The sequence below is a fragment of the Rhinopithecus bieti genome, unplaced genomic scaffold (assembly GCF_001698545.2).
Source record: "Rhinopithecus bieti isolate Rb0 unplaced genomic scaffold, ASM169854v2 scaffold_2453, whole genome shotgun sequence".
NCBI classification, from domain to species: domain Eukaryota; kingdom Metazoa; phylum Chordata; class Mammalia; order Primates; family Cercopithecidae; genus Rhinopithecus; species Rhinopithecus bieti.
The window spans coordinates 5756455-5783297 of NW_016804447.1; the positions used below are offsets into that span (position 1 = coordinate 5756455).

General features: G+C 40.3%; 2 protein-coding genes across 2 annotated transcripts in view; one reads left to right on the forward strand and one right to left on the reverse strand.

Moving 5' to 3' along the window:
- The window catches only part of PLXNC1 (plexin C1), a 161606-nt gene extending 141178 nt beyond the window's left edge, over positions 1–20428 (forward strand). Inside the window, exons 24-31 of the mRNA XM_017868395.1 lie at positions 7277–7331; positions 9970–10001; positions 10097–10204; positions 11414–11577; positions 13695–13842; positions 16496–16636; positions 16717–16791; positions 17942–20428. Of these exons, the coding sequence (XP_017723884.1) occupies positions 7277–7331; positions 9970–10001; positions 10097–10204; positions 11414–11577; positions 13695–13842; positions 16496–16636; positions 16717–16791; positions 17942–18046 (828 nt within the window). The 3' untranslated portion in view covers positions 18047–20428. The remainder of the gene's footprint in view (positions 1–7276; positions 7332–9969; positions 10002–10096; positions 10205–11413; positions 11578–13694; positions 13843–16495; positions 16637–16716; positions 16792–17941) is intronic.
- A 604-nt stretch (positions 20429–21032) lies between these two features.
- CEP83 (centrosomal protein 83) overlaps positions 21033–26843 on the reverse strand; it is a 156376-nt gene continuing 150565 nt past the window's right edge. Inside the window, 3 exon segments of the mRNA XM_017868397.1 lie at positions 21033–21643; positions 22650–22839; positions 25647–25750. Coding sequence (XP_017723886.1) covers positions 21539–21643; positions 22650–22839; positions 25647–25750 — 399 coding nt within the window. The 3' untranslated portion in view covers positions 21033–21538.

Consider the following 26843-nt stretch of genomic DNA (forward strand, 5'->3'; position numbering starts at 1 on the left):
AGCGTGCAGGACAGGCATTGGGCAGGAAGTTTTCTCTAAAGATCACACTTCTAGTTCTGAGCTGCAAGGTTTTGAGAGGCAGAAGAGTTGTTTAACTGCTGTCGTTAACAGATGTGTACTAATGCAGAAGTGGTCACTGCTAACAAATTTGTAATTCAAAAGATATTTAAAACTCATAGGAATGTCCCAAAGGGTCTGTTAAGTAAGGTCATCAATCCTTCTAGTCAAGTCCATCATCTGTGACACTAAAAGGGACTGGACAATCACTAAAGGTCTGCTGGAGTGTGAATGTCTTTAGATATTCATTTAACACGTATAATGCTTCTCGTGTGCTGGGCACTATTCTAGGGCTTTGACCAATAGCAGCTCTTTCCATCTTCTTTACCGCTCCATGAGGTGAATACTATCAGCGCCATTCTGAGGCCCAGGAAGGCTAAGAAACTTGGCCAGAGTCATAGAGCTCCTTCACTGATGCCTCAAGGCTGAAAGCAGATGAAATAAGCACTCTAGAAACTGGGGCTCTGCACAGGGCCTGAGGGATACCTTCCCCAAATCCAGGCTTTCAGCCCATGCTCCTAACCTCCGAGGCAGCCTGGCTAGAGAGCTGGGCCTGATTGAGGAGAAATCCTGGTAGTTACATTCTCTGATGTCCAATTCATAAAGGGTAACTTCTCTTAAAATCCCAGGGCGAATCTCATGTCTGTGAGTTTATCAAAATGCTTCCCTACTTCTACTTTAACCCTCTTTTTGGCCAGCAGTCTGTGAAGATGACAGTTACTTTCATCCAAAGGGAGGCCTCTCTCAGGCATCTGGGCTCTGACAACCCCAACCCAATGGGATCACTCGAGTCTTAAGTGTTCAGGGTGTCGCAGTTTCCCACACATTCTTTTTTTTTTTTTTTTTTTTTTTTTTTTTTTTTTTTTGAGGCAGAGTCTCGCTCTGTCGCCCGGGCTGGAGTGCAGTGGCCGGATCTCAGCTCACTGCAAGCTCCGCCTCCCGGGTTTACGCCATTCTCCTGCCTCAGCCTCCCGAGTAGCTGGGACTACAGGCGCCCGCCACCTCGCCCGGCTAGTTTTTGTATTTTTAGTAGAGACGGGGTTTCACCGTGTTAGCCAGGATAGTCTCGATCTCCTGACCTCGTGATCTGCCCGTCTCGGCCTCCCAAAGTGCTGGGATTACAGGCTTGAGCCACCGCGCCCGGCCTGTTTCCCCACACATTCTTGGCGGCCCAACTCCCTCAGGAGGAAGACAGTCTCAGGGTTATCACTAATAGTCCGCAGAGGGAGCTGGCTAGTGGCCTGAAGGTTAATTTCAAGTAAACAAGAGAGAAGCAGGAGCCCTGTGGCATTTTCTCTGGTTTCCAGCATCCTGTAAGCCCTCCCCTGGGTGTCCAGAACTTTCTGTGTGATTTGACCAGCCTGTGGAGGACGTTCTGATGGCCGCTTCCAATGCACTGGTGAACCCCTGTGCTGAAGGACTCGGCAACGTTATCCCTCAAGCCCTGAGAAACAAGATTTTGTTTTCATCAGTTTCCAGCCTTGGGGCGTCAGTGAGAAGAGCTGAGGGAGAAGACGATATTGACGGAGGGAGAGCAGTCTTGGCGTGTGGCTGCTGGGACAGGATGTGGAATAGAATTCTGTTTTCACATAATATTGTTTCAGCAGAAAAGGTGATTTCAGGAATGAGAGATTTCAGTCAGACTTTCTGTGTGGTGATTTGATTATCATGTTTTTAGATTTTTTTCTTTAAATTATCACAATACTCAGAACGTATTCATAATTTTTTATAAAATGTATAGCTACAATGCTAGCATTTCTCTTAGGTGAAGCCATATGAAATTGCCAATAGGTGACCATATTTACCTACAAAAGTAGTAGTTTCATAAGGTTAAACATAAGTTCAACCTTACATTTCTAGAAAATCTCTTTTCATGGAATTCTAAGTTATGCCGTAAACATGGTATCTTATAAAGAAATCTTACCTTCACTTGCAAATGGTTTGGAAGATGTGTAGCTCCTGTTTTAGAAATGACTTTAAGTTGTTGATATGGGTCTGTTTCTCCCTGAGTGGCTACAACTCCTCATTCTAATGACGGGAAAGTCTACAGTCCATCTCTGACACTTCTAACGTGGGGTGGCCCCAATTCCCCTCCATTGATGATTGGAAGGGAATCGCCTGTTGTCACATCGAATCTTAGAACACTGTGAGACTGGAAGGAATTTAATTTGAAATTGCCGTGCGTACCAGTTCTGCTCTGGGCTGGAAAAACAATCCTGCTGCAGATCCAGCTAGTGACATTAATCTTTCTTTGATTTAATTTGGTTTTCATCCCTAAAGTAGGGGCCCAGAGGATGCTCCCTGCCTCACAGGACTAGGGGACGATTAATGAGTCACTCTTAGAAGAGCATTTGGAGCTCCTCAGATGGAACAAACGGCATCATCTTTTTAACACTCTGCATTCCAGGGCACTTTTCAAAAAGGCATTTCTGTCCTTACCTCAGCAGCAGCTGACTTGTGCTAAAAGAAAACGGAAACCTTTCCCCACAAACATCTGTAAATAAACTATTTTCTGTCTTTATAATCGTGTTAAAGTGTCACATGGGGGAAATGTTCCAGCTCTAGAGCAGCTGTGAAAGTTAGAAATGCACACACACACACACACACACAACTCATCCACTAATAAAATGCTTCTACACTTGCTCTTGGGAGATAATTTCAGAGTAAAATTTCCTTGGTACAAGCTGTGTCTATGCTATCTTAATGCCTGAGCACAGCACCAGCAGCGGCCTGTTGCCAGCTCTTGAAGAGACATTTGAACTTTTGGCAGCGCTCCTTATCAGAAGGCCCATCCGCGGTGTTTGTGATTATAGAGTAAGGGTGCTCGCTTTTGGCAAAACAAAGCGTCTGACAGTAGTGAAGTATTGGCTCAACACTCAATGGGAGACATTTGGGATTCATTCTTTGACAATTACCCAGAATGAATCACCAGCTTCCTTTTATAAAAGGATATTTATTGGCTTAGAAACAGAGCATATCCAGCTCTTCGTGGGGAGGAATTTTGTAACTATGTTTAAAGCTTCTCATAAACTCAGTGTCTGAGTATTGCTAAGGGGGTGCCTGCATAGAGCATTTGCTTTAATTGCATCAAATATGGAGGAGAATTGAAAAATCAGCCAGCAAACAATAGCTAAAGGGTACAAGGAGAGGATGCTCGGTAGTAGAAGCAGAGTCGAAGAGCTCAGTAAGAGTTAAGAATCTCTGCTGGAGACACTTTGCAGAGGTCTGATGGCCCCAGCTGGCCCCTGCCTAGTGCTGCCCCCACCCCACCACCAAGATATCATGCACACCAGCAGTTGGAGGCCTCTGGACTAAACTTAGCGGCTGGCTGGACACAGCTGGCTGGACAGCTGTGTCTGAGGGCCTCTTGAGGGCTGGCTCTTGCTCTGTGTTCCTCCCTATGGGTGCAACCTGAAGGAGATTAGGTTTTAATCCTTTGGTGCTTGCTAGGCGGGCTTGTACATTGCGATAACCAGTGTGCATCAGGCCAGAAGAGAAATTCTAGGTTTCCACTCTTTCCAAACTCGGAAGGCCAGGTCCAAATTAATATTAGAATTGAGAACAGCTTTGGAGCTTCAGAGTGGAGGGAAAAGTCACTTAGCTGATAAGGTTCAGAAGTGACAGGGTCAGTCCTCCAGAATGAAGGGGATTTGTGGATCTCTGACCCACCTCCTTCTTGCCACCCCTTTGTCTTGTAATTTTGTGAATGAGCCCCTCCTCCCACAGAGCCAGGCCTGCCCCTAGCATCTTGGCATCTTTGTCCCCCTCTGCCCAAAGGGCACTTCCTCGCCTGGGGATTTGCGAGTGCCCATCAGGGTGTGGGGGAGGGGCACTGTAGAGCCACTTGACCCTGGTCTCCATGGTCCCAAAAGGTCTCAGGTGAGAACGCTTGACTTTAACTCCAAAAGAAGCAATATATACAGGGGACTTTCTTTGTTAAATGTATACATTTAAAATCTGTGGCAATTCTTATCAGTTCTATTGAAGCATAATTTTTGAGACAGGGTCTTGCTCTGTTGCCCAGGCTGGAGTGCAGTGGCACAGTCATCGCTCACTGTAGCCTTGATCTCCCAGGCTCAAGCCATCCTCCTGCCTTAGCTGGGACTACAGGCATGTGCCACAATGTTCAGCATTGTTTTGTTTGTTTTGGTGGGGAGAGATGGAGATCTGAGTTCCCCAGGCTGGTCTTGAACTCCTAGGATCAAGCAATCCTACTGCCTTGGCCTCCCAAAGTGCTGGGATTACAGTCATGAACCACTGTGTCCAGCCAAAATATAATTTATATTATCATAAAGCTCATTTGTTTAAAGTATACAATGCAGTGGTTTCAGGTATACTTATAGAATTGAGCAGCCATTGCCACAATCTAATTTGAGAACATTTTCATCGCTCCCGAAGAATCCTTGAATTCATTAGCAGTCATTCCTTATTTCACCCACCCCTGCTTTAGCCAACCAGTAATCTACAATCTATCTATATAGATTTGCCCGTTTTGGACATTTCATATATTCTTGTTTTTTGTTTTAGATTCGTGGGTACATGTGCAGGTTTGCTACAAGGGTATATTGCATGATGCTGAGGTGTGGGCTTCTATTGATCCCATCACCCAGACAGTGAACATGGTACCCAAGAGGAAGTTTTCCAGCCCTTGCCCCTACCCCCTTCCCACTTTTAGAATCCCTCGTGTCTACTGCTCCCATCTTTATAGACATTTCATATAAATAGGACCATACAATATGTGGTCTTTTGTGACTGGCTTCTTAGCATGTTTTTGTAGTTCATCCATGCTGTAGCATGTATCGGTAATTCTTTCCTTTTATTGTATGCCAATTTTTGGTACTATATTGATACTACATGAACTAATACATAGTAATAAAGAATGAACTACTTGTAGTTGCAACAGGAATAAATGTCATAGACCTTATATTGACCCTCAAAATCTAGACACAGTACTACTGTATGATTCTATTTATGTGATATCCAAGAACAGGCAAAATTCATAAATGGTGATGGAAGACAGAAAAGTAATCACCTCTGGATGAAGATGGGGTGGTCACTGTCTCGGAAGGGACAATGGGAGCACTTTTCAGGACCTTGCAATATTTTATATCTTGATAAAGGCGGTGGTTATGTCAGTATATATTTATTGCCATCGAACTGCACACTTAATATTAGCAAAAGTTAAGCATGTCCCACACGTTATGCTTAAATTTCAAAGCTTTTATTAAAAGTACATGCAAATTTTGTGATTTTACAAGCTTTTGAAAAAATGTCACAGGTTGACTATCCCTTATCCAAAATGCTTGGAACCAAAAGTATTTCAGATTTTGGAATTTGCTTGGATTTTAGAATATTTGCATATACATAATGAAATATTTTGGTGACAGGACCCACGTTTAAACACAGAATTTATTTATGTTTCGTAAATACCTTATACACAGAGCCTGAAGGTAATTTTATATAATTTGGGCACAAATCAAAGTTTTTATAGGGTTTTGACTGTGACATGTTATCATGAGATCAGGTGTGGAATTTTCCACTTGTGGCACCATGTCAGCACCCAGAAAGTTTCAGATTTTGGAATATTTTGAATTTTCAGATTAGGGATGCTCAACCTGTATATACCTACAGAAAAAAAAAAATTATAAGCATACTGCTGGATGAATTATCACCAAGTGAGCACATCCTGAAACTACCACCCATGTCAAAAAATAGAAGCCCTCTTCTGGCCTTTCCTAATCACTACCGCTGCTCTCTTCTCCAAATATCTAACATGATAGTTTTGACCGTTTGGGTTTTTTTTTGTTTTCAAGCTCTATGTAAATGGAATCATTCAGTATACTTTCTTTTCTGTCGAGCTTCTTCTGCTCAACATTATGATGGTAAGATTTACCCATGTGGCGTGTAACAGTAGTTTGCTCATTTTCATTGCTTTATAATCTGTTGTATGAATATGCCCCAAATTATTCTAATGATGGATGTTTGAGTTGTTTCTAGTCTGGGACAATTACAAATAGCTCCCTATCAGGATTTATACTTATTTCTGTGGACTAAAGACCTACATGTGAAACGGCTCTGTCATAGGGTGGACACCAACTTTATATACCACGATTTCTGAAAACCTGTTTCAGCATTTCTTAATAGAGTAGTGTCATAGTCAGTTAGGGCTGCTTTAACAGAATACCATTGACTGGGTGGCTTAAACCTTTCTTTCTTAATAGTTCCAGAGACCGGAAGTTCACAGTCAGGGCAAAGTACTAGTAGCTCGGTAAGGACCCTCCTCCTGGTTTGCTGAGAGCCATCGTCTTGTATCCTTGTGTGGTGGAAAGCAGAGGGGACCAGCAAGCTCTGCTGTCTCTTCCTTTTCCTCCTCTGTTTAGAGACAAGGTCTCACTCTGTCGCCCAGGCTGGAGTAGAGTGGCACAGTCAGGGCTCACTGCAGCCTTGAATTTCTGGGCTCAAGTGATTCTCCACCCAAGCCTCCCAGGTAGCTGGGACTACAGGTGTGCACCAATGTGCCCAGCTAATTTTTAAATATGTTTTTGTAGAGAGGGGTCTCCCTATGTTGCCCAGGCTGGTCTCAGAACTCCTGAGAGTGATCCTCCTCTTCTTCCTCCCAAAGTGCCGGGATCGCAGGAATGGGGCACCATGCCCGGCTCTGGTGTCTCTTATAAGGGCACTATTCCCATCATGAGGCCTCCAACCTCATGACCTAGCCTCCCAAAGGCCCTATCTCCTAATACCATCACACTGGGATTAGCATTTCAACATAGGAATCTGGAGGAGACACAAACTTTCAGTCCACAGCAAGTAACAATTTTTTAACCTCAAAAAATGAAACTGGCCTAGGTCTTTCCTGGCCTCTGAGAATTGGGGGGAATGTCCTAACAAAGCTCAGTCTTCCCCTCTTCCAGGGCTCACCCACCTTCCGTCTGTCCCACAGGGTCCTGGCCTCCACCTTCTGCATACTACCCTACTGCCTCCCATGGCCTCATCAGCCTCCTCCACAGGACCATGAGCCCCTTGAGGACAGAGAGACTGTCTTGCTTGTCATTTAGTCCCAGCCTCCAGCGCAGTGCCCAGAACTTAGTAATTCTTGATAAATATTTGATTTAATAAGTGAGAGCATGTAAGATCCATCCAGCCATCTAATTCCTGGGTGAAGCTGAGAAATCCATTAAATTTTGAAAACTCATATATCTTTTATCTTTGGTTTCAGATATCGAATGGATCCACTATAAAAGTCTTTAAGAAGATAGCAAATTTTACTTCAGGTAACCAATATAATATTGTAACATTTTGTTCTCACCCAGCTTCATAAAGTACTGCTTTTTGTCTCTCAGCTGTATCGTCACAAAGGTGAGATTGAGTTGTTGCTATGTAATTCTCTGAAAGCTGAGACAAACCATTTTGATCTCTTTCCAGTCCTAAGAATGTGATCCCTGCAAGAAGGAAAGGAAACTATAAATGGTGGTTGGCCTGGACTGCCCAGCACTGAGGAAGTGGCTGCCTCTTTATAGCCCTAAGCTCAGGGCAGAATCTCATAGCTTTTTTCCAACCCTTTAGAAGGATGGGGGCTAACAGAGGAGATCCCCCTGGCAAACTGAGAGGGAAGAGTACAGATAATCATCACACAGCCCCGCAACAAGTGCTGAACAAACAAGATAATCCACTTAGAAGGTCCAAGTCTCCTGTGATAGCACTTGCAAAATTCCCAGAAATTGGAGAGAGACAACTAACGGGGGAACTTTTATGGGAAAGTCAATAGGCTGGTCTCTAAAGTGATTTTCTGCTTCCCTGATAGCCCTGGGGCAGGAAATTCCTGTTCCAGGTTTGTCTCCAGAGAAATTATACCCCAGTCAAGACAATCAGCTCTCAGCCCTTGGAAAGGTTCTGAGCTCCTACCAGATACGCTCCTTTCACACACACAGCCAGAGGTAGGGCTTCCTGACTCCTGGATTCACTATTAGAAGGAGCAGGGAGCATCTGGTCAGTGCAAACAGAATGTGGGGCTCCTGATTATACAGACAGGATAATTGGGTAGGACTCCTTTGGGGAAACCCACCTTCCATCACTACATGGGGCTGTGGTGAAGCCATCTTGCAGAGCTGCTGTCATTCCAGCTTAAGGGGGATGGTGTCTTTGTGTTGAAAAGTGGAAGAGCTGTGGTTTTTAGGTTTCAAAGATTGGGCCTTTTGAAGAGCCTGTTATTTGGGGATTGAATAGTAGAATCTTAGGTTTGGATCTCTTTGTGGGCCCTCCAGTCAGTCAGCACTGCTACTAGTTCCCATTCATTGCAACTGAGAGCCACCATCTTATCATCCTGCTAATACTCTGAACCTCCTGTACCTCTGTCCTATCATTAGCCCCTCTGTCAAAATCCCAACCCTGGATGAACCCAACGATTATCTTTTCCTGACCCTACAGCTAGGGAGCCACAGAAGAAAGGCACATAATGGCACACTGGGGGTCACTATAAGTTCACGGTGCCCAACTTGATCAGGGCCCTCCACACAGCCTGCTCTCACTGGGTTTCTCTGGGCAGCTCATCTCTGTGTTGTCCATAATGTCTGCCTTCTCTCCTCAAAGCTTTGACCCACACAGCTCTCCTCTCAGCAGATGACTTCACCCTGCACTCTTTACAGAGAAAACAAATCAGAAGTCCCTCAACAGCCAATACCAAACCTACCAACCTTACCTGCATCTGCCTTTTTCCTTGATGCTCATGGGCTGACCTTCTTCCATTCAAGGCCAGTCTCTCACCTGTGCTTTGGGTTCCATCATCCTTTCCAACCTTCTCTATCCTTACACTACCAGTAATCTCTTTTCTCACCTGTATTTTTTTTCCCTCTCCATCTACTCCCCATTTTCCATTAGCATTTCAAGATGTGCTAGTCTCTCTCATCTTTAAGACAATGTCTCGCTATCGCCCAGGCTGGAGTGCAGTGGTGCAATCATGGCTCACTGAAGTCTCAACCTCCTGGGCTCAAATGATCCTCCCATCTCAGCCTCCCAAGTAGCTGGGATTACAGGAGTGTGCTACCATGCTCAGATAATTTTTACAATTTTTTGTAGAAATGAGGTCTCGCTATATTGTCCAGGCTGGGCTCAGGCAGTCCTCCTGCCTTGGCTTCCCAAAGTGCTGGGATTACAGATGTGAGCCACTGAGCCTCTCTCAACTTTAAAACAAATCAAATGCTTTACTTCCTCTCTTCCCTCCATTTACCATTCCCTTACCCTTTACAGCCACATTTCCTCACTCTGCACTACTCTCGGCTTGCTCTGTGAGCACCACCTCATTGTCCTTTGGGATCCTAGAAAGGGTCACCTCCTTCCTACCTTTGGGCCTCCCTGCAATTTGCCTAGCTGACTCTATCTCTTCATTAGATTCAGCTCAAACATCCCTTCCTCAAAAACTCCTGGACTAGATTTAGTCTCTTGTTAGATAATTTCCTAGCATATAATTCTCCTTCATAACCTTTATCACAATTATAATTGTGTACTTAGAAGTTTGATGTCTCTCATTGGCTAGAATGCAAATTTCATCAGGGTGGGAGCTAGGTCTTATTCATTGCTATATGCCCAGTAGTCCCTGGCACATAGGAGGTGCTCTAGGTACATTTGTTAAATGAATGAGGCTTGAGTCTCTCCTACCAGCAGGAGATCAGAGATCACTAGGGATCTCTGTTTTTCCCTGTTTTACACACTTCCCCCTCCAATCCCTAGCCCGTCCCATCTTCACGCTGTTCTTAAGATCTTAAGATGCAGCAGAGGGAAAATGTAGCTCAAGTCAAAAAGCTCAAGTAACTTCAGTATATAGCACAAATGGGGCTTTTTATGAGAAGACCAATTAGCCCATGGTTGGCTTTTTTTTAATGGACTGCTTTCTCTCCCTCTTTCTCTGGCGTTCAGATGTGGAATACTCAGATGACCACTGCCATCTGGTGAGTTCAGGCTTTCTTGTGCTCACCGCTGAATTGCATGCCTTCTGTAGCATGGATGGTCTCCTTGGGTAACGCTTCTGCTGTCTTCCCTTCAGATTTTACCAGATTCGGAAGCATTCCAAGATGTGCAAGGAAAGAGACATCGAGGGAAGCACAAGTTCAAAGTAAAAGAAATGTATCTGACAAAGCTGCTGTCGACCAAGGTACACTTACTGTTCTGGGAGCACTTTATGGCTACCTAGGGGGTGTATGATATGTTTGACTTAATTTCCACTGAGGTGTGAAAATGTTACAAATCCCTTGTGCCTTCTAGCAAAGCAAAATGAAAGTTTAAATTGTAAACACTTCCTACCCCGTTCTTCTTTTTATACACTACAAAGATAACAGCACTTAACAAATTTGTACTGTAGTATCTTCAGTCAGAGATTTAATATTGTTCTCAGTATCTTTCCCCACCATTTCACTATTATTGTTATTTTTTAGGTTGACAGCATAATTATTCCTTTTTGTTTACTTATTATAGATGTGCAATAATACTCCCTTTTTGAATTGCAAATAAAATGAAGAGGATGGGAAGGGTCAATGGCTATAAACCTAGTAAATCTTACTGATTTTTGTTTTTCATTTTAAAATTAAGAATTCTGCTCACACATAAAAGTGTCAGATGTGAAAGCCAGTGGAATACCAAACTGGGAGCAAATTTTACTTTATCTGGCTTTTAGTGGAATTAACAGAAGTCTGTGGTGATCTTTTTTTTCTCCCCCTCTGGAATGATGAGCACTATAAATGCTATTATCTACACTTGGCCCCAGTAACTTTATGGGCATGCTTCTTCAGATTATAACAAAGAATCTGCTTAGAGCTTAGGAGATTTGTTTAGTGGGCAGAGGACAGCCCAAGCCTCTTGATTTTCTCAGCTGTCCCATAGAGCTCAGCCTATTTGGCTTTTGTAAAATACTCAAATGCTTTGGAAAGTACACAATAAAACCTTATGATAGAAATATATGCAACAGGAAAAATTCTGGGAACAGAGCAGCATCACTTGAGCTTTTCCAGGCTGAACATAACTAATAAAAGCCAAATATCCGTGGCTTCCTGGTTTATGTAAACAGCCCTACAACTGACATTTCAACTGCTAGAGATTTCTGAGATGTCCTCCCAGTTGCCTAAACAGTGTTGTTATCAGCAAGAAGCTTACGAACCAAATCTAAACCTGGGCATGGATTTTCAGGACTTTTGTCCCATACTGTGAGCACTGGCCTCATTTGACAATTTTACATTTTTCTCTTCGGTTTGTTTTTCCCTGTTTTACACATTATTTTCCCTGAATTTGGATTAGATTTTGCTATTACATTTTCCAAACCACTACCACAGTTTTTAATCTCCCAAATCTGATGTTGTCTGTCTTTCAGGTGGCAATTCATTCTGTGCTTGAAAAACTTTTTAGAAGCATTTGGAGTTTACCCAACAGCAGAGCTCCATTTGCTATAAAATACTTTTTTGACTTTTTGGACGCCCAGGCTGAAAACAAAAAAATCACAGATCCTGACGTCGTACATATTTGGAAAACAAACAGGTGGGAATGTAGGTGATTATTGCCTGTTTTCAAGAATCTGGGACAGAATATTAACTAAAAAAAAGACATAGATAGTTACAGAAGGATTCATTTATCTCTGTATCAGAATCTTTGGGCTCGGTAAGCTATCATGTCAAAGTAGTTTCTTATTCTGTTACTATTTTTAAACAATAAAGGAAACCATTCCTGTGCCAAGAATCCTATTCTTGAAGATAAACTATTATCTTTGGTGCATGATAAAGACTTTGTCTCAAATGTTAAGTTGACCAGCAAAGAATGAGAAATTAATATTTGTGGTTTTATATCATTTTTGCATTAGAGAAAATGTTATGATAAACCATTTTTGGTTCCTAATCAGTTACTTTGCAGTCCCAAACTGTCTATACTCATTGTATACAGTTTTTTTTTTATTTTATCAAGTGCAGTACTCAGATACTATAATTAGCCAGAAGTCTGTGTTTTGTTTTGTATTTTAATATTTTATCTTAAGCACAGGCAAGACATCCAAATTTTGCCTCCTCAGTAAAGAAATGTAGCTCATGATCTCTCTTTGAAATGCTGCGTGCATGGGCCGGATAAGACTCAGAGTTATGATGAAGTAGAACTTCTCAGTGCAAGCCCAAGGCTTTCCAGGCACTGAAGGCAGCCAGGTCACTTTAAATGAGTATCAAAAGCTGAAGTTTCAGAGTTCTAGGGCTAATCTCCCATTTAATCCAGATCTATCCCAATTCTCTACACTGGCTTGCTCCCTTCTCTTCCTGTGTTCTAGTGTCTTTTTTTTGAGACAGGGTCTCACTCTCGTTGCCCAGGCTGGAGTGCAGTGGTGGGATCTCGGTTCACTGCAACCTCTGCCTACTGGGCTCAAGTAATTCTCCCACTTCAGCTTCCCAAGTAGCTGGAATTCAAGCATGCCACTGCACTCAGCTAATTTTTAAAACTTTTTGTGAGATGAGGTCTCACTACATTGCCCAGGCTGGTCTCAAACTCCTGGACTCAAGCCATACTCCTGCTTCAGCCTCCCAAAGTAGTGAGATTACAGGTGTGAGCCACTGCCCCTAGCCTGTTCTAGCCTCTTATGTCCAGTCCCTGCTACTCCCAACCACTCCCACATCAAGCCTGGGAGTTGAGGGCCACCATTCCACCTTGAAGGTTATGGCATCTGAGCAGGGCAGCAGCCAGGACAGTAAAGCTATTGGGAGACCCAGCAGCATATGGTGGAGATAATGAGCTAGGCCAGAGTTGAAAAGGAGATCATGGAAGGACTCTGAACCAGTCCCAAGTTCATCTTCGGGTATTTGAGTACCTACTATGGGCCAAGCAGTTAGGTTCTGGAGATATAGTAACAAAACAGATGAAAGTCCAGGTCCCATTCTAATAGCTGGGGACAGACACTAAATGCAGTATGTAAACAGTAGTACATTAGCAGATGATGAGTGCAATGGAGAAAGTAGGAAGGGAGGCTAGTATGTGTCAGGACTAGTGATCTGAGAAGGCCTCACAGAGATGGTGACACTTGAGCCAAGTCTTGAAAGAAGAGAGGGCATAAACCATGAGACTACTTGAGGCAAGAAAGTTTCAGGCAGACAGATGCCAAGAGCACAAGTTGTGAGGCGCATGCTTGCTTGGCCCACATGAAGAACAGCAAGGAGTACAGGAGAGTTGAAATGAGTGTGGTGAGGAGCAATGGGATAGGAGGGCAGAGGGCCAGGTCGTGCAGGGTGTTATCCAGAGGGAGATGGAGAGCCTCAGAAGGTTGGAGCAGAGGAGAGACATAGTCTGATTCTGTGTTGAGAGGACTGCTGATAGGCGAGAACAAACTGTCAGGAGACGGGAAATAATCCAGGTGAGAGAGATTATATATATAATCAAGAGCTATCTGGAGAAAATTCTTGTCCATGGCCACTTTCAAACTTACCCTCCTCTATCCTCCTCTTCAGTAGCTCTGGTAGTTAACCTTTTCTTGTTCTTTCCAAGTGAGCTTCTATCGGTTGTTTGGCTAAGCAGAGTTGTATACTTCAATAACAAGGACAAAAACACTCGTTTACAAACTGTGATAAACAGACCATTGGCTTCATGAGTGGCCCTATTTGAAAAGAGATTATTCTCTCTTTGAACAGCCTTCCTCTTCGCTTCTGGGTAAACATCCTGAAGAACCCTCAGTTTGTCTTTGACATTAAGAAGACGCCACACATAGACGGCTGTTTGTCAGTGATTGCCCAGGCATTCATGGATGCATTTTCTCTCACAGAGCAGCAACTAGGGAAGGTAAGGTCCAGCTTGAGTATTTCCTGTATGAGTCTTATGAGTTTGACACACTTGTCTTTCTGATAAGCATTCAAATAACAAACAATTGGTCTAAACTACACCAGCTAAAAAGAAATAGCAAGGGCCACTGTAAATTTGCTGTTCTTTAAAATCTGTCTCATTATTTTAAATCTAATTTTTTAAAAGGGAAAACAATTAGCCCCACCTGACTGCAGAATTCTTCCTGTGAAAACTTTATCACAAAGTATGCGTTTTGTTTCCTAGAAAAACATTCTATGTACACTGATAAACTGTTAACCCAAAATATGCAACTATTGAAATTTGCCTAAATCAATTATATTTGAATATACATAAAATGCCTATTTGAATATAACACATTGCTTATGGGACAGAAAATCTTGCCCGAGATTTCTAACAATACCAGTCTGTTTCTAATCAAAGCATGAGTACTGTTTTCCTATGGTTTTCTTTGCTGATCCCAAGAACGCAAAGAAAGATAAAAACACAGAGCAAACTTTGAAAGAGATGTTTTGGTCTTATTTGAGCGCTCCAAAATATACGAAACTGAGTAACATCTGTGCCTAATAGATCTTTGAACACTGAGGAGGAGTTCTTGGGTAGGACTTTAAGAGTACCTGGAATGAATGGAGACTGATGTTCCGTAGGTGCCTCAGACTCCCAGTCGTAATCTAAACTCTTTATCATCAGTATTTCTGCAAAACAAACCTGTTTTTACTTTTGTCTTCCCTAGCATTGCCTAGTCTCTCAAGGTAGCATCCTCAACGTTATCTTTGATTCACTCCTCTTCCTTCCAACCTCTATCCCCAAACTATTGTTTACCACTCACTTCTGTCTCAAATGTCTGTCCCTCCCTCCTCCTTACTTAGCCTTATCACTTAGCGTTATCCCTTCATCCCATCCCTACTGGGATAATAATTGCTTCCTAATTGGGGTCCTTGCCCCTGCTGTCTACCTATCCCCTAAACTTTTCCTTTTCACTCTCTCTCAGGTAATCTTTCTAAAACATAAATCTGATGTTGTCAGTCTGCTTCTTAAAAATTGCAAATATTTCCCATTACCACCTACCAGCTAAAGTCTTCACAGTGCAACATAGTGCTTCCTGATGGGCTTCAGCCCTCTTTGCTGGCCTCGTTATTTTCTTGCACACTCCACATACCCACTGTGCTACAGCTTTTACTTTTCATGAACTTGTTCTCACACCCCTTTGCTCATCTTTCCTGTCTCACAATCCCTCTGTCTAGTAAAATCCTCCCCATTCATTCATCATAAACATTTTATTCATTCAACAAACATAATTTCCTAATGAGGACCAGAAACTGTAGGAGACTCCGATCAGTCTAAATACTCCTACTTTGTGAACTTCCCCAATGTATTTCCTACAGTACTTTCTTCATTTGACTAACAAAGTTCATCTTAGCATGCAGCACACTGAAAGGCACTTAAATGTTTATTCACACTAAAAACAGTTATTTATGAATTATGTTCTTGACACATTTCACTTAATCCTCACAAGTACCAAATAAGGTAGTTATTATTACCCTCATTTTATAGATGAGAAAATTGATGTTCTGGGAGGTTACAAGACTTGCCTGAAACCACACAAAGTAGCGAATTATGATTTCTGATTTATCCAACTCTTTTTGTCAACTCCTGCTGCTATTTATTTGTATCATAGTAAGCACTGTGTAAATCTGTCTTTGCAACTAGATTGTAAGCTTCTCAAGGGCAGTCACTGGTCTTCATCATTGTACTCTCAATGCCTGCTCCAGTGCTTGCTTAATAATGTTTACTGAATGAATGAATGATAGCATGATTTCTGGGTTCCACTTAAATTTGACAAATGAGAAAATCTCAATAATATCTCCGTCTCTAGGCATCCTTCAGAATGATTCATCAAGCATTGATTCAGCCTCATGGACTGGGACATTAGCCCTATCGTTAACTTACCTATCTTTCCTGAGTAGAATTTTTTAAAGTTTTGTGAAAATAATGACTTTTAAAATAAAATCATATTTAATTTTAAATATCACGTTATAATTATGTAGAAACATTCAAACTGCCAGGGAACCTTTGCAAAATCACACATCAGAGCCACCAATACTAATGACCATGTGTTCCCTTGAAGAAACTGGAAGATCTTTATAATCTAATGAAATAAAAGGGACAAGCTGGAAAATCTGCCACTGCCAATTACTTACCAGTTTTCATGGTTATATAAAGGGCTCAATCAGACCTACAATCAAGTCTTTTATAAATGCCAAATTCACTGGTGGGTGAGGATGAGAGCAAATGTTTTAATTCAGGCTTTTTACAACCATTAGTAATGAACTATGATTGAAATAAGTTCCATTGTTACAGTAACTCAAAATCATGCAAAAATAATAATTTTAGTTCTTTTATGAGAGGAAGGCAGAATATATTAGCATTTAATCTGCCTGAAAATAACAGTGACTCACCAGAACTATCTAGATAGCAGTCAGTCATTCAGTCAACAACATTTAAGGCCTACTGCATGAAGCCTTCTAGCAAGAGGTAAAACTGGTGGTGGGGGTTCAGCTACATTGGTGTATTATAAATTCCTCCCCCGCCTTTTTTTTTCACTCTTTTGATGATGGTTGCTTCCCCCCCCCAGGAAGCACCAACTAATAAGCTTCTCTATGCCAAGGATATCCCAACCTACAAAGAAGAAGTAAAATCTTATTACAAAGCAATCAGGGATTTGCCTCCATTGTCATCCTCAGAAATGGAAGAATTTTTAACTCAGGAATCTAAGGTAACATTAGAAAGCAGAAATAAGCTTATATTTGGTTACTTTAAGTCATTTCAGAATCCCTCAACAAGTCTTTCTTTTAGAAACACGAAAATGAATTTAATGAAGAAGTGGCCTTGACAGAAATTTACAAATACATCGTAAAATATTTTGATGAGGTAAGATTTTAAATAACATTGTTTTTAACCTATGAATCAGGCACAAGGATGTGGTTATAGCATTCTATCAGTTTCAGAACAGCTCTGGCATCCCAAAAGGCCAGAAAGGGAAGCCAGGAAGCCTGTGTGAGATGGGGGATCCTGGCACTGAGCCAGACCCTGCACATGGCTGCTCCTCTTACAGTTTTATCATGCTGCCCACATTTGGACCAGCCTGAATGTACATTTGAGTTCATGGGGCCTACAGTCACACTGACTCAAGTTAACTTTGATGAGTAAGTAGTGGCCCTATTAAATGGGGTCAGCTTATGCTTGATTGTAATTTGCTAAAAATGAAAGCTAAGCTTGTTAAATCGCCTAGATTCTGTATTCAATCGTTATATGAAAGTATGACATATTTCTAACTTAAGCAACTATTTCAATAAACCATTCTCCTTTATGATTAATTCTCCTTAATCTGGGTTTTTTTCTTTGGAAATTCACACAGACACATTCATCAGATGCTTTGTTTCCAAACAAATGTTAACTCCCCCTTCCCTGATTCCCCCCCAATCAGTCATGCTGGGACAGGCTATCCATGTCAATGGTGAGAATAGCTCACCAATTCCATTTGCTACTTGAAGATGAAGTGAAGCTCTAAGGTAGGGTAGAGGCAATGAGTTCTTAAACATGATAAGCATCCCTCGTTCCAGGGGTCAGGGGAGAGAAGGGAAGCACTGGGGAAGGGAGGGGAAGAGGAGGGACTACACTGCCCAGATGGGAGGGAAGGGAAGGATCTGTCTCTGACCAGGATGTCCTTGCCTGCTGCATTTAAGGAGAAATACTTGCCTGCATGTTGGCTGCCCAGGAATGCTTGCTGTGCTTGGAATGGCTGTGACATAATGCATAAAGCAGGGCCTTGGAAGCCTGGCCCCATATTTGTAAGCAAATAGTTGGTATTTCTTGCGAGCTTCTATTTTAAGCCAAGGTATTGTTGATCCTGTGATAAGGACTTAGCAAAACAACTTGCAAAGTGAGTATGTAAATGATGGAAGAAAATGTTGGCATCTGTTTCATACAGATTTTACCACTCATAGCATCAGGTATGCAAAAAACAGAATTGTAATGCTAAAACCAGAATATCTAAAATAACTGTTCTAATTGTCAACAGATTCTAAATAAACTAGAAAGAGAACGAGGGCTGGAAGAAGCTCAGAAACAACTCTTGCATGTAAAAGTCTTATTTGATGAAAAGAAGAAATGCAAGTGGATGTAAGCACTCTGGGGCCTGGCTTAATCTGGCAAAGTTCTTCAGACGACTTGGGAGCAAAATGGCTGCTTGAGCTACTCTGTGTCGTTAATTTCTTGTTTGCACATAGGTTCCACTTTGAGCACTGTCTTTTTAAGAGACCAAGGCACATGCACAGCTTTTAAAAAGCATACCAACCATTGTGCCTGTGTGTCTACTGTGGGAACCCTTCTGTAAATAGAGTTGAAGTGGTTGTTGCAAACAGTCTCCTTGTTTACAGAGAATACAGGGCCAGTAAGCGAATGTCAGTATTGTAACTACAGTCTCCACTTAAGCACAATGATATAAGTGGTTTTGTTTGAAAACTACAGCTATGTAGCACTTGTGCTACACTGTACCTCTGCATTGTGAAGGGATACTGCCAGTGCTCAAAACAAAATGTGAAATGAGTCATTTGGAAACAAGGTGGGGATGTTAGGGCAACCTCGAGGATTTGCAGCATTGAAACTTTCCCCAGTAGTTCTTGGAAAAGCCGACCGCAGAATTTGGTAGTGTACACTTAGCATTTGTGAGTGTGTGTGTGTGTTTAAACCAAAAACTAACAGTGTTGCAACATTGTTGAAAGGGCTCGTGTTTTTCAGTGGTCATCAACTGCACTCCATCAAACTCACCTCCATTTCACCAAGGAGCTCTAAAGTAAGGAGAGTGGGCTTTATTTAAATGAACAGCATTTTAACCAGATACTCTGTCTTAATGTATGTTCCTTTTTTTCCATCTATTTTTTTGTACTAAATGTATTTGATAGTGGACATGTTGAATATTTACAAAAAAATCATTAATTCATTTCTGTTTCAAAACTTTTGATCAGAACGATCTGTGGAAGAGTAACTCCATTTCTATATGAGTGTCTCCTTGCTTTAGATTTCTGGTGAACCCTGTGGTTATGAATACTTGTGTGTGATTTAAAAAAAAAAAAAAAGATACATTTTACATTTCATCGAATTGCTGTTCACACTGGAGTATTATATATAAATATATATATTTGAGGCCCAAGGCCTGAAAAGTATTAGTATACAACTTGGTATCTTAGTCTTACTATGTACTTTTTGAAAGTATTCCTCGCAGGAGAAAGAATTTAAAATACCCATTTTATTCATGCCTTTCTTTTAAAGAATTCTCTATCCAGTTATACTGTAGTCTTTTAGTGCTGATTTTTTATTCCTGAATTTTGCTGCTCATGACCAGTTTTAATACCACTGTGTTTTCCTTCTATTAAACCAGAAGAAGTAAACAGCATAATTGGCAACTCTTTTCTTGTGGCAGGCACCTTTTACCCTTGGTGCTCCAAATCCCCCATCTAGGAAAGAAATTTTTTCAAGTCAAATAACATTGATCACATATTCCTTGAAATCATTTACCAACACTGTATGGAGCATTAGGATTTAAATATGAATTTGTCTTAGATAAAGGCAATTCCTTTTTGCTCCTGAATTATCTGGAAAAGCATGAGAGAGGTGACACCTCAACAAACTGATCAGAGAAAATAAGCAGTTACTACCCTGATAGGCACCTTCCCAATCCTGTTGCTTTTGACCATTGTCTGTCCAACGGACACACCTCAAACAAACAAAACTACCAAATAGGTTATAGATCAGAATAAAGGTGAGAGGTCTGGTCCCCATCTAAGGCTGCTACAGTCTTCAAAGAGGCAAAAGGAGTTCATAAGAGAACAACAGTAGGAGAGTTGAGAGCCAAGGGTAGGAGAGTTGCCCAAAAGACTTCCCCTACTTTAGGGTACTGAAAACGCAAAGGATCAGCTACAGCTTTATCTAAGTATTTACTGAATGCTACATGAGGGTGTCCCTGTCCAGCTTTCTGACACATGAGTCCTGTGTGGAGAGTTACCTCCTCTTCTGGGGACTGTGCTGTTGGGAACTTTGGGCAAGTCACTTACCTCTTTGTGCCTCAATTTCTGTATAATATTTCTAAGCTACCTCACTGAGGTGGTATGAAGATTCACTAATGTATGTAGCGTGTTTGTCAATCCTCCAGTGAAAAGCACTATCTAGATCACATTTTGGATCACATTAGCCAAATGCAGTAAATGGCCAAATTAGATGTGTGCTGAAGACAATCAGTCACTGGGTCTATATTAAACAGCAACCACAGCAACAAATGGCAAACAATTTCTATTTTCAAGTTTCTTTGCATATTTTTTTGGTGCAAAACAGTTCATTTATAAACTTTTTTTTCTAACACTAGTGTCTACAGCAGCATTTAAAAAATTCTGTTACCTTTTCTGTATTAGGATTTAAAGTCTATTTCTTGTATACCTGATTGAAGCTGTTCTTGGAGATGAATGTTTTAATGTCTATACCCAAAAAAAATAAACATTTTGATGTAACTGTGGACTGTCTTTTTTTTTTCAATTTTCTAGTTATAATAGGTTTTTTATGAAGTGGCTCCATGGAAATTATTTTTCAGAGACAAGGTGTCACTGTATATGCTGTGAATAAGCAGCTATATTATGTAGTAAGTAAACCTAGTTTCTTGCTAATGGTGCTAAGGACTGCTCAATTACAATCCTGGCCTCCACTATCAACCTGGACTTTTGAATATGAACACCTTGGGATAATGAACATTCCACTTAATTTGGGAGACTTGAGCTTTAGCCTCATTAACATGAAATTATTCCAGCAGAATTCCTCTAAAAGATGTCACATTAAAAAGGCTTCCAATGGGTGTAAAAAAAAATGAGAGCATACTTAGGGACACAAAACACATAATTATTTGGTTAGAGCTACAGTAATGGGAAGTAAAGTTAAATACCAACAATGTTTATAAAGGGACCTGAGTTCAAGTTTTATAATCGATGGCCTCCTTGTTAATACAGTCATATGATTTAATTATTTGCACTTATTCTCTATTCTAACAAAGCCAAAGTCAGTAGACTGTCATATTGCTAAATATATGCTCTATGGTTTATGTAAAATTAAACACAAGACAATATAGATTAAAAAAATATTAAGTTCTTTAATAAATTATGTGTACACAGCTTTTAGAAAAGGTAGCCTTTTGAATATAGATACCTTTACCTTCTTTATGCTGACTTTTAAACTGTCTTTTTATATAGTAAACCAGAAGATGTGTACGGACCCTGTTATTGCCAAGTATCCCAAAGATGAAGAGGGAATTAATGATAGTTGTATTTCACTCAAAATGCCAAAAAAAATTTCAACAAAGTAAAAATTTTAAAACTTGACTCTAGTTCCTTTCATTCTCAAACCATTGTCAAATATTCTAAATATCTCTGAGACTTTCTCTTGTAATGCTTCACTTGTATAATCCTAAAATCCTGACAGTCATACAATACAGCATATAGTAGTAAGTACCTTTTCTTAAGGCACATTCAAGTGTTTTGGCAAACAGTAAAAAGTATCTAAATGCCACAGGTTAAAACATCAAGTTTTACTGAGTCACCAACTTCACCTCTTTTGATCTGCCTGTTCTCCAAGAACATCATTCTCCAGAAGATCCAAGTTCCTCTAGTTGTTTTCTTTGTGTTGTTTCCAGTTCTTCTAGTCTTTTGCGAAGTAGGGAGAGTTCCTTTTGATGTTGTTCCTCCTTAAAATGATGTAGAGAAAGCATAGCAAAAGAAACTATTAAAAAACTAGTAGAAAAGTAACTGTTAGGCAGCAGCCTTGGACTGCCTCTTTTATATATGCCTATAATATCTGGCAAGGAAATGCTGACCACCGTAGCAGTCTAAAAACAGTAGCATGGGCTAAACTACCATCTAATTTTGCTTCTCTTCTGCCTCAGGCTCTAGCCTTAAGCGAAACCCATAGTCTGTTCTTCTCTAAGTGTAAAATTCACCAGGGAGTGAATTAGAAAATACTAATGCAGGGCCCAGGTATACTTACATGGCAACTTTCCAACAACACTGGTGTTTAACAGCAGTTATTATATAATAAAGCACTTGGCCTTAGATTCAATTCAGTGATTAAAATCTTCTGTGCTTACATTATAAAACATAATTACTTATTAATACTCCATCTTCTGAAAACGAATCAAATCTGATTCCTTCAATACCTCAGGGGCCTGATACAATAGAAAGAGCCCAGGTTTTGGATTCAACAGGTTTAGGTTTGAAACTTTGTCACTTATTAGCTATGATCTTATGCAAGTCACTTCAGTCTGAATCAGTTCCCTTACCTATGAATTAGAAATAGTAATATCTGCCCTCAAAGCATTTTTCGTTAGTATTAGACATTGCACGGTACATGCACAGTTCACTGCGTTAGTAAATTCTCAGTAGTAATTAGTATTAACATTATGAATAAGCTACAAACTCTAGGTTACTCAAAGACTCAATCAACTTTCCTCTTGTCCAGTAAGAGATTTCACTCCCAGCACCATCACTAAAGGATCATGATTCAAACTGAATTCAGCAAATTTCTAGGCTAAATGAAAGGGAAGAAGTTAAAACTAGTGTTAAATGTTTATGCCATTTTTGTGGTGAATTTTGAGCACTGACCAAAGTGATAATTTGAGTTTTATCACCATATTTAAACATTAAAACCTACAAAATGTATGACTTTTTTTCTAAAACAAAAATAAATGCTCATACCTGCATATGAGGAGGAAATGGTAGTTCCATGCTTGGAACCATGGCTGATGACTGAAAGCTAACAGGATTGATAGATGCCGTTGGAGGCATGTTAGGGACCAAAATTAGACTTCGAAATTCATTATGTCTTCTCTGTATATCTTTTAGTCTTTTTTGAAGCCTTGTATAGTCTTCAAAAGGAACATTTTGTCTTAAAAAGAAAAAATGTTTATTTAATACGGTTATACCCTACTGAAGCACAGTATGATTCACAGAATATAATTTTAAACTGGAAGAGGATTTCTAAATTATGAGATCTATATATAATATATAGATAAAAAATCTGTTTACCTAGAAAGATAAACAGAAACATGACATAACATCTTACTCATTAGCAATCATTAGCATTGCAGACTATCAACTCATTATAAAGTTATATTTGCTAAAGATCTAAAATCTTTTGATACTTTGGTACTCACTACTCCCACTCACTCCCGTTCATGAATCCTGAAACTAAAGGGAGACTCTAAACCAAAAGAGTGCCTTATCTTACAGAAAGAATCAAATAAAAATACAGTTCATCCCTCAGTATACACATGGGATTAGTTCCAGGACATCCCTCATATATCAAAGCCTATGCATACAAGTCCTGCAGTCAGCCCTGCAGAAACCTGCATAATGGAAAAGTTGGTTCTCCGAACTGGAGGGTTTCACATCCTGTGAATACTATATTTTCTATCCATGTTTGCTTGAAAAAAAAATCTGCATATAAGTAGATCCATGCAGTTCAAGCCCATGTTGTCAAGGGTCAAGTGTAAAGAAAATGCTAGATTGAAGCTTACAAAATTGCCATTTTTAATAGGTGAAATATGGTCAAATATAGAGATTTTCACATAGTTCAATCTAATTTTTAAAATGTCAGTGTGATATTATAGTAAGAAATATATATTTGGTTTTTGCCCTTGGTTCCTGGCACATAGCTCCTAAAACTCTGGGAAACTCTGCATTGATAAGAGTATCTTTTGTATATAAATAAGATAACTGGTGGCTGGGGGCCCCTGAATAGCTTCAGGATGATCGGGCAGGTCACCAGAAAGACTGAGGTATGATTAGAGGGTTGGAACTTTCAGCCCCACTCTCCAACCCCACCCACCACCACATGACATCTGGGAAGGTAAAGGGCTAAAGGTTGAGTTGATCACCAATGGCCAATGATGTAATCAATCATGTCTATGTAATGAAGCCTCCATAAAAATCCAAAAGGCTGGGGTCAGAGAGCTTCTGGATTGCTGAACATGTGGAGGTGTCTGGAGGCAGGCATGCCCAGAGAGGGCATGGAAACTGCACGCCCCCTTCCTCATACCTTTTCCTATGTATCTCTTTCATCTGGCTGCTCATCTGTATCTTTTGTAATACCCTTTCTAATAAGCTGGTTAACGTAAGTTTCCCTGAGTTCTGTAATCTGCTGTAGCAAATTAATTGAACATGATGAGCAGATCATGGGAACCCCAATTTACAGCCATTTTTAGCCAGTCAGTCAGAAGCACCGGTTACAACCTGGGGCTTATGGCTGCATTCTGAAGTGGGGGGCAGTCTTGTGGGACTGAGCCCTCTACCTGTGGGATCTGATGCTAAATCCAGGTAGACAGTATCAGACCTGAATTATAGGACACCTAGCTCTTGTCCACTGGAGAACTGATTACTCCATGTATAGGAAAAAACCCCAAACATCTGGTGTCAGAAATGTTGTGTTGACTGTGTGAGAATAGGAAAAACATTGGTTTTATAATAGGAAAAAAACTAGTGTTTTTCCTATTATAAAAGGTAATCATAAAGGTGAAGCTACACAACTTTAGGAAAACAACAAGGAGAAAAAGGCTAACTTTTCAGGCCTTCACAGATCATCATCTTTTTGGACATGACTTTCAATAACCATTAATCACACCAGTAATCAAATATAATTTCAAAATCACTCAAAATTCTAGATGATCTGCACCACAGCTGGCCAATCTTGAATTGCTAACGTTTCAATATTAATGTTTATGGAAGAGAAAGTAAGTTGAATTCTGTTTTAGAAGGACTGAGCCAGGAATGGTGGCTCATGCTTGTAATCCCAGTGCTTTGGGAGGCTGAGGCAGGAGAATGGATTAAGCCTAGGGGTTCGAGGCTACAGTTAGCTATGATTGTGCCACTGCACTCCACCCTGGACAACAGACCAAGACCCCATATTAAAAAAAAAAGAAAAAGAATTGAAACAAAATTCAGAATTACAAGCGTGTTTGTAATTTACAAATTACTACCAAATTAATAAACTAAAGGTGGCTTCCTACTTTGGAACAGAGTATTGTAAGGCTAGCATTAATTCTACAGCCTAGAAACTTCTAGAATGTTCTAAAAAACAATTGTTCACCTTTTGGTAATAATTGCACCCAAGAACACCGGTGCACAGTGTTATAGGCAGTTTCCACTACAGAAAAACCTAATACTTGAATAGCTAAGGTGCTGAAGGCTACCACTAATTCACCATTAGAAAGATTTTTCTTAACTTGAATCAAATGTGTCATATAATGCCACTACCAACAACTTAATATGACAAATCTCTGCTTTAAAAATGCTGATGATCCTGATTATCAGATGTGCTTGAATGTGACTACAAAAGCTCAATAATATCTCCACACCAGGAAACCAAAACTGACCTTTGATTCAAAGTTGTAGCCACAATTTTCAGAACTATGCAATAGCTACAACTGTCTTGTCTCAGCAGCAAGAACTAACACCACTCCTTGCTACCAAAGCCAGTGACACTTTCTGTCCTGGCATGTGATAGAGACCTTTTGGTTTAAAGGAACACAGTTAGGGGATAAAAAAAAAAAGGATAGTACATTAGGAGTTATCAAGTTGTTTTAGAACTCTTTTAAATGTATATTTTAAAAGAAAAGAAGGTACGTTATACTTAGAGACAAAGTTCTATGACCTCAAAATAACCACATGGGGTAGATACACATACAAACACATTACCTATTTAACACCTGATTTTCTGTTTCTAATTCTTCTTTCTTTGCCTCCAAGACTTCTACTTTCTGTTGTAGTCTTTTCAATTTGTTTTCATGGAGAGATTTTCTCTAGAAAAAGAGAAATATGAACAAGTATGTTAATACATAATCTCTTATTTGAACAAAACTATATAGAAAATATTTTACTCACCAAAAACTGTATTTAGATATGAATGTTTTCAGTGAATACTAGAAACAAAGATTAGTAGACATGGCTCTTTCTGAAAATTGCAAAGATAATAAACCACAGATCTATCTAATATTCTCAATGTGACAATTATGAATGCCAAACAAAAAAAATTGGTATCAATAATTGCTGCAAATACAAAAATCTACAAAGGGAAGGAGTCAAATTTTACTACCAAGTCTGCCTTTACATCTGGTAAGAAATAATGAGCTCTCCATTGTCCCAGAAGATAGCATGTGTTTAAGAGAACTAAGCCAGGAACAGTGGCTCATGCCTGTAATCCCAGTGCTTTGGGAGGCTGAGGCAGGAGGATGGATTAAGCCTAGGAGTTCAAGGCTACAGTTAGCTATGATTGTGCCACTCAAGAACCCATCTTAAAAAAATAAAAATAAAAGGTGGGGGACGGGGCCGGGCACAGTGGCTCATGCCTGTAATTCCAGCACTTTGGGAGGCCGAGGCAGAGAGATCACGAGGTCAAGAGATTGAGACCATCCTGACCAACATGGTAAAACCCATCTCTACTAAAAATACAAAAATTAGCTGGGCGTGGTGGCGGGCACCTGTAGTTCCAACTACTCGGGAGGCTGAGGCAGGACAATCACTGGAACCTGGAAGGCGGAGGTTGCAGTGAGCCGAGATTGCGCCACTGTACTCCAGCCTGGCAAAAGAGCAAGACTCCGTTTCAAAAAAAGAAAAGAAAAAAAAAAATTACAAGCATGTTTGTAATTTATAAATTACTACAAAATTAATAAACTGAAGGATCAGAAAGCTAAGATAGATATGGATGCATTTGTTTAAAAGTTGCCTTTCTAAATCTTAAAAGGAAAAAACTTAAACTTTACAATATATAAAGGAAAAAATTTCTAAGTAAATATTGTATGGTTTGATTAAATAATATGGAAAAGCCCAGATAAAATGCAAAAGGAGTATATGGAAAAAAGTAGTTTTTTTTTTTTTTTCAGTTTTTATCCACAG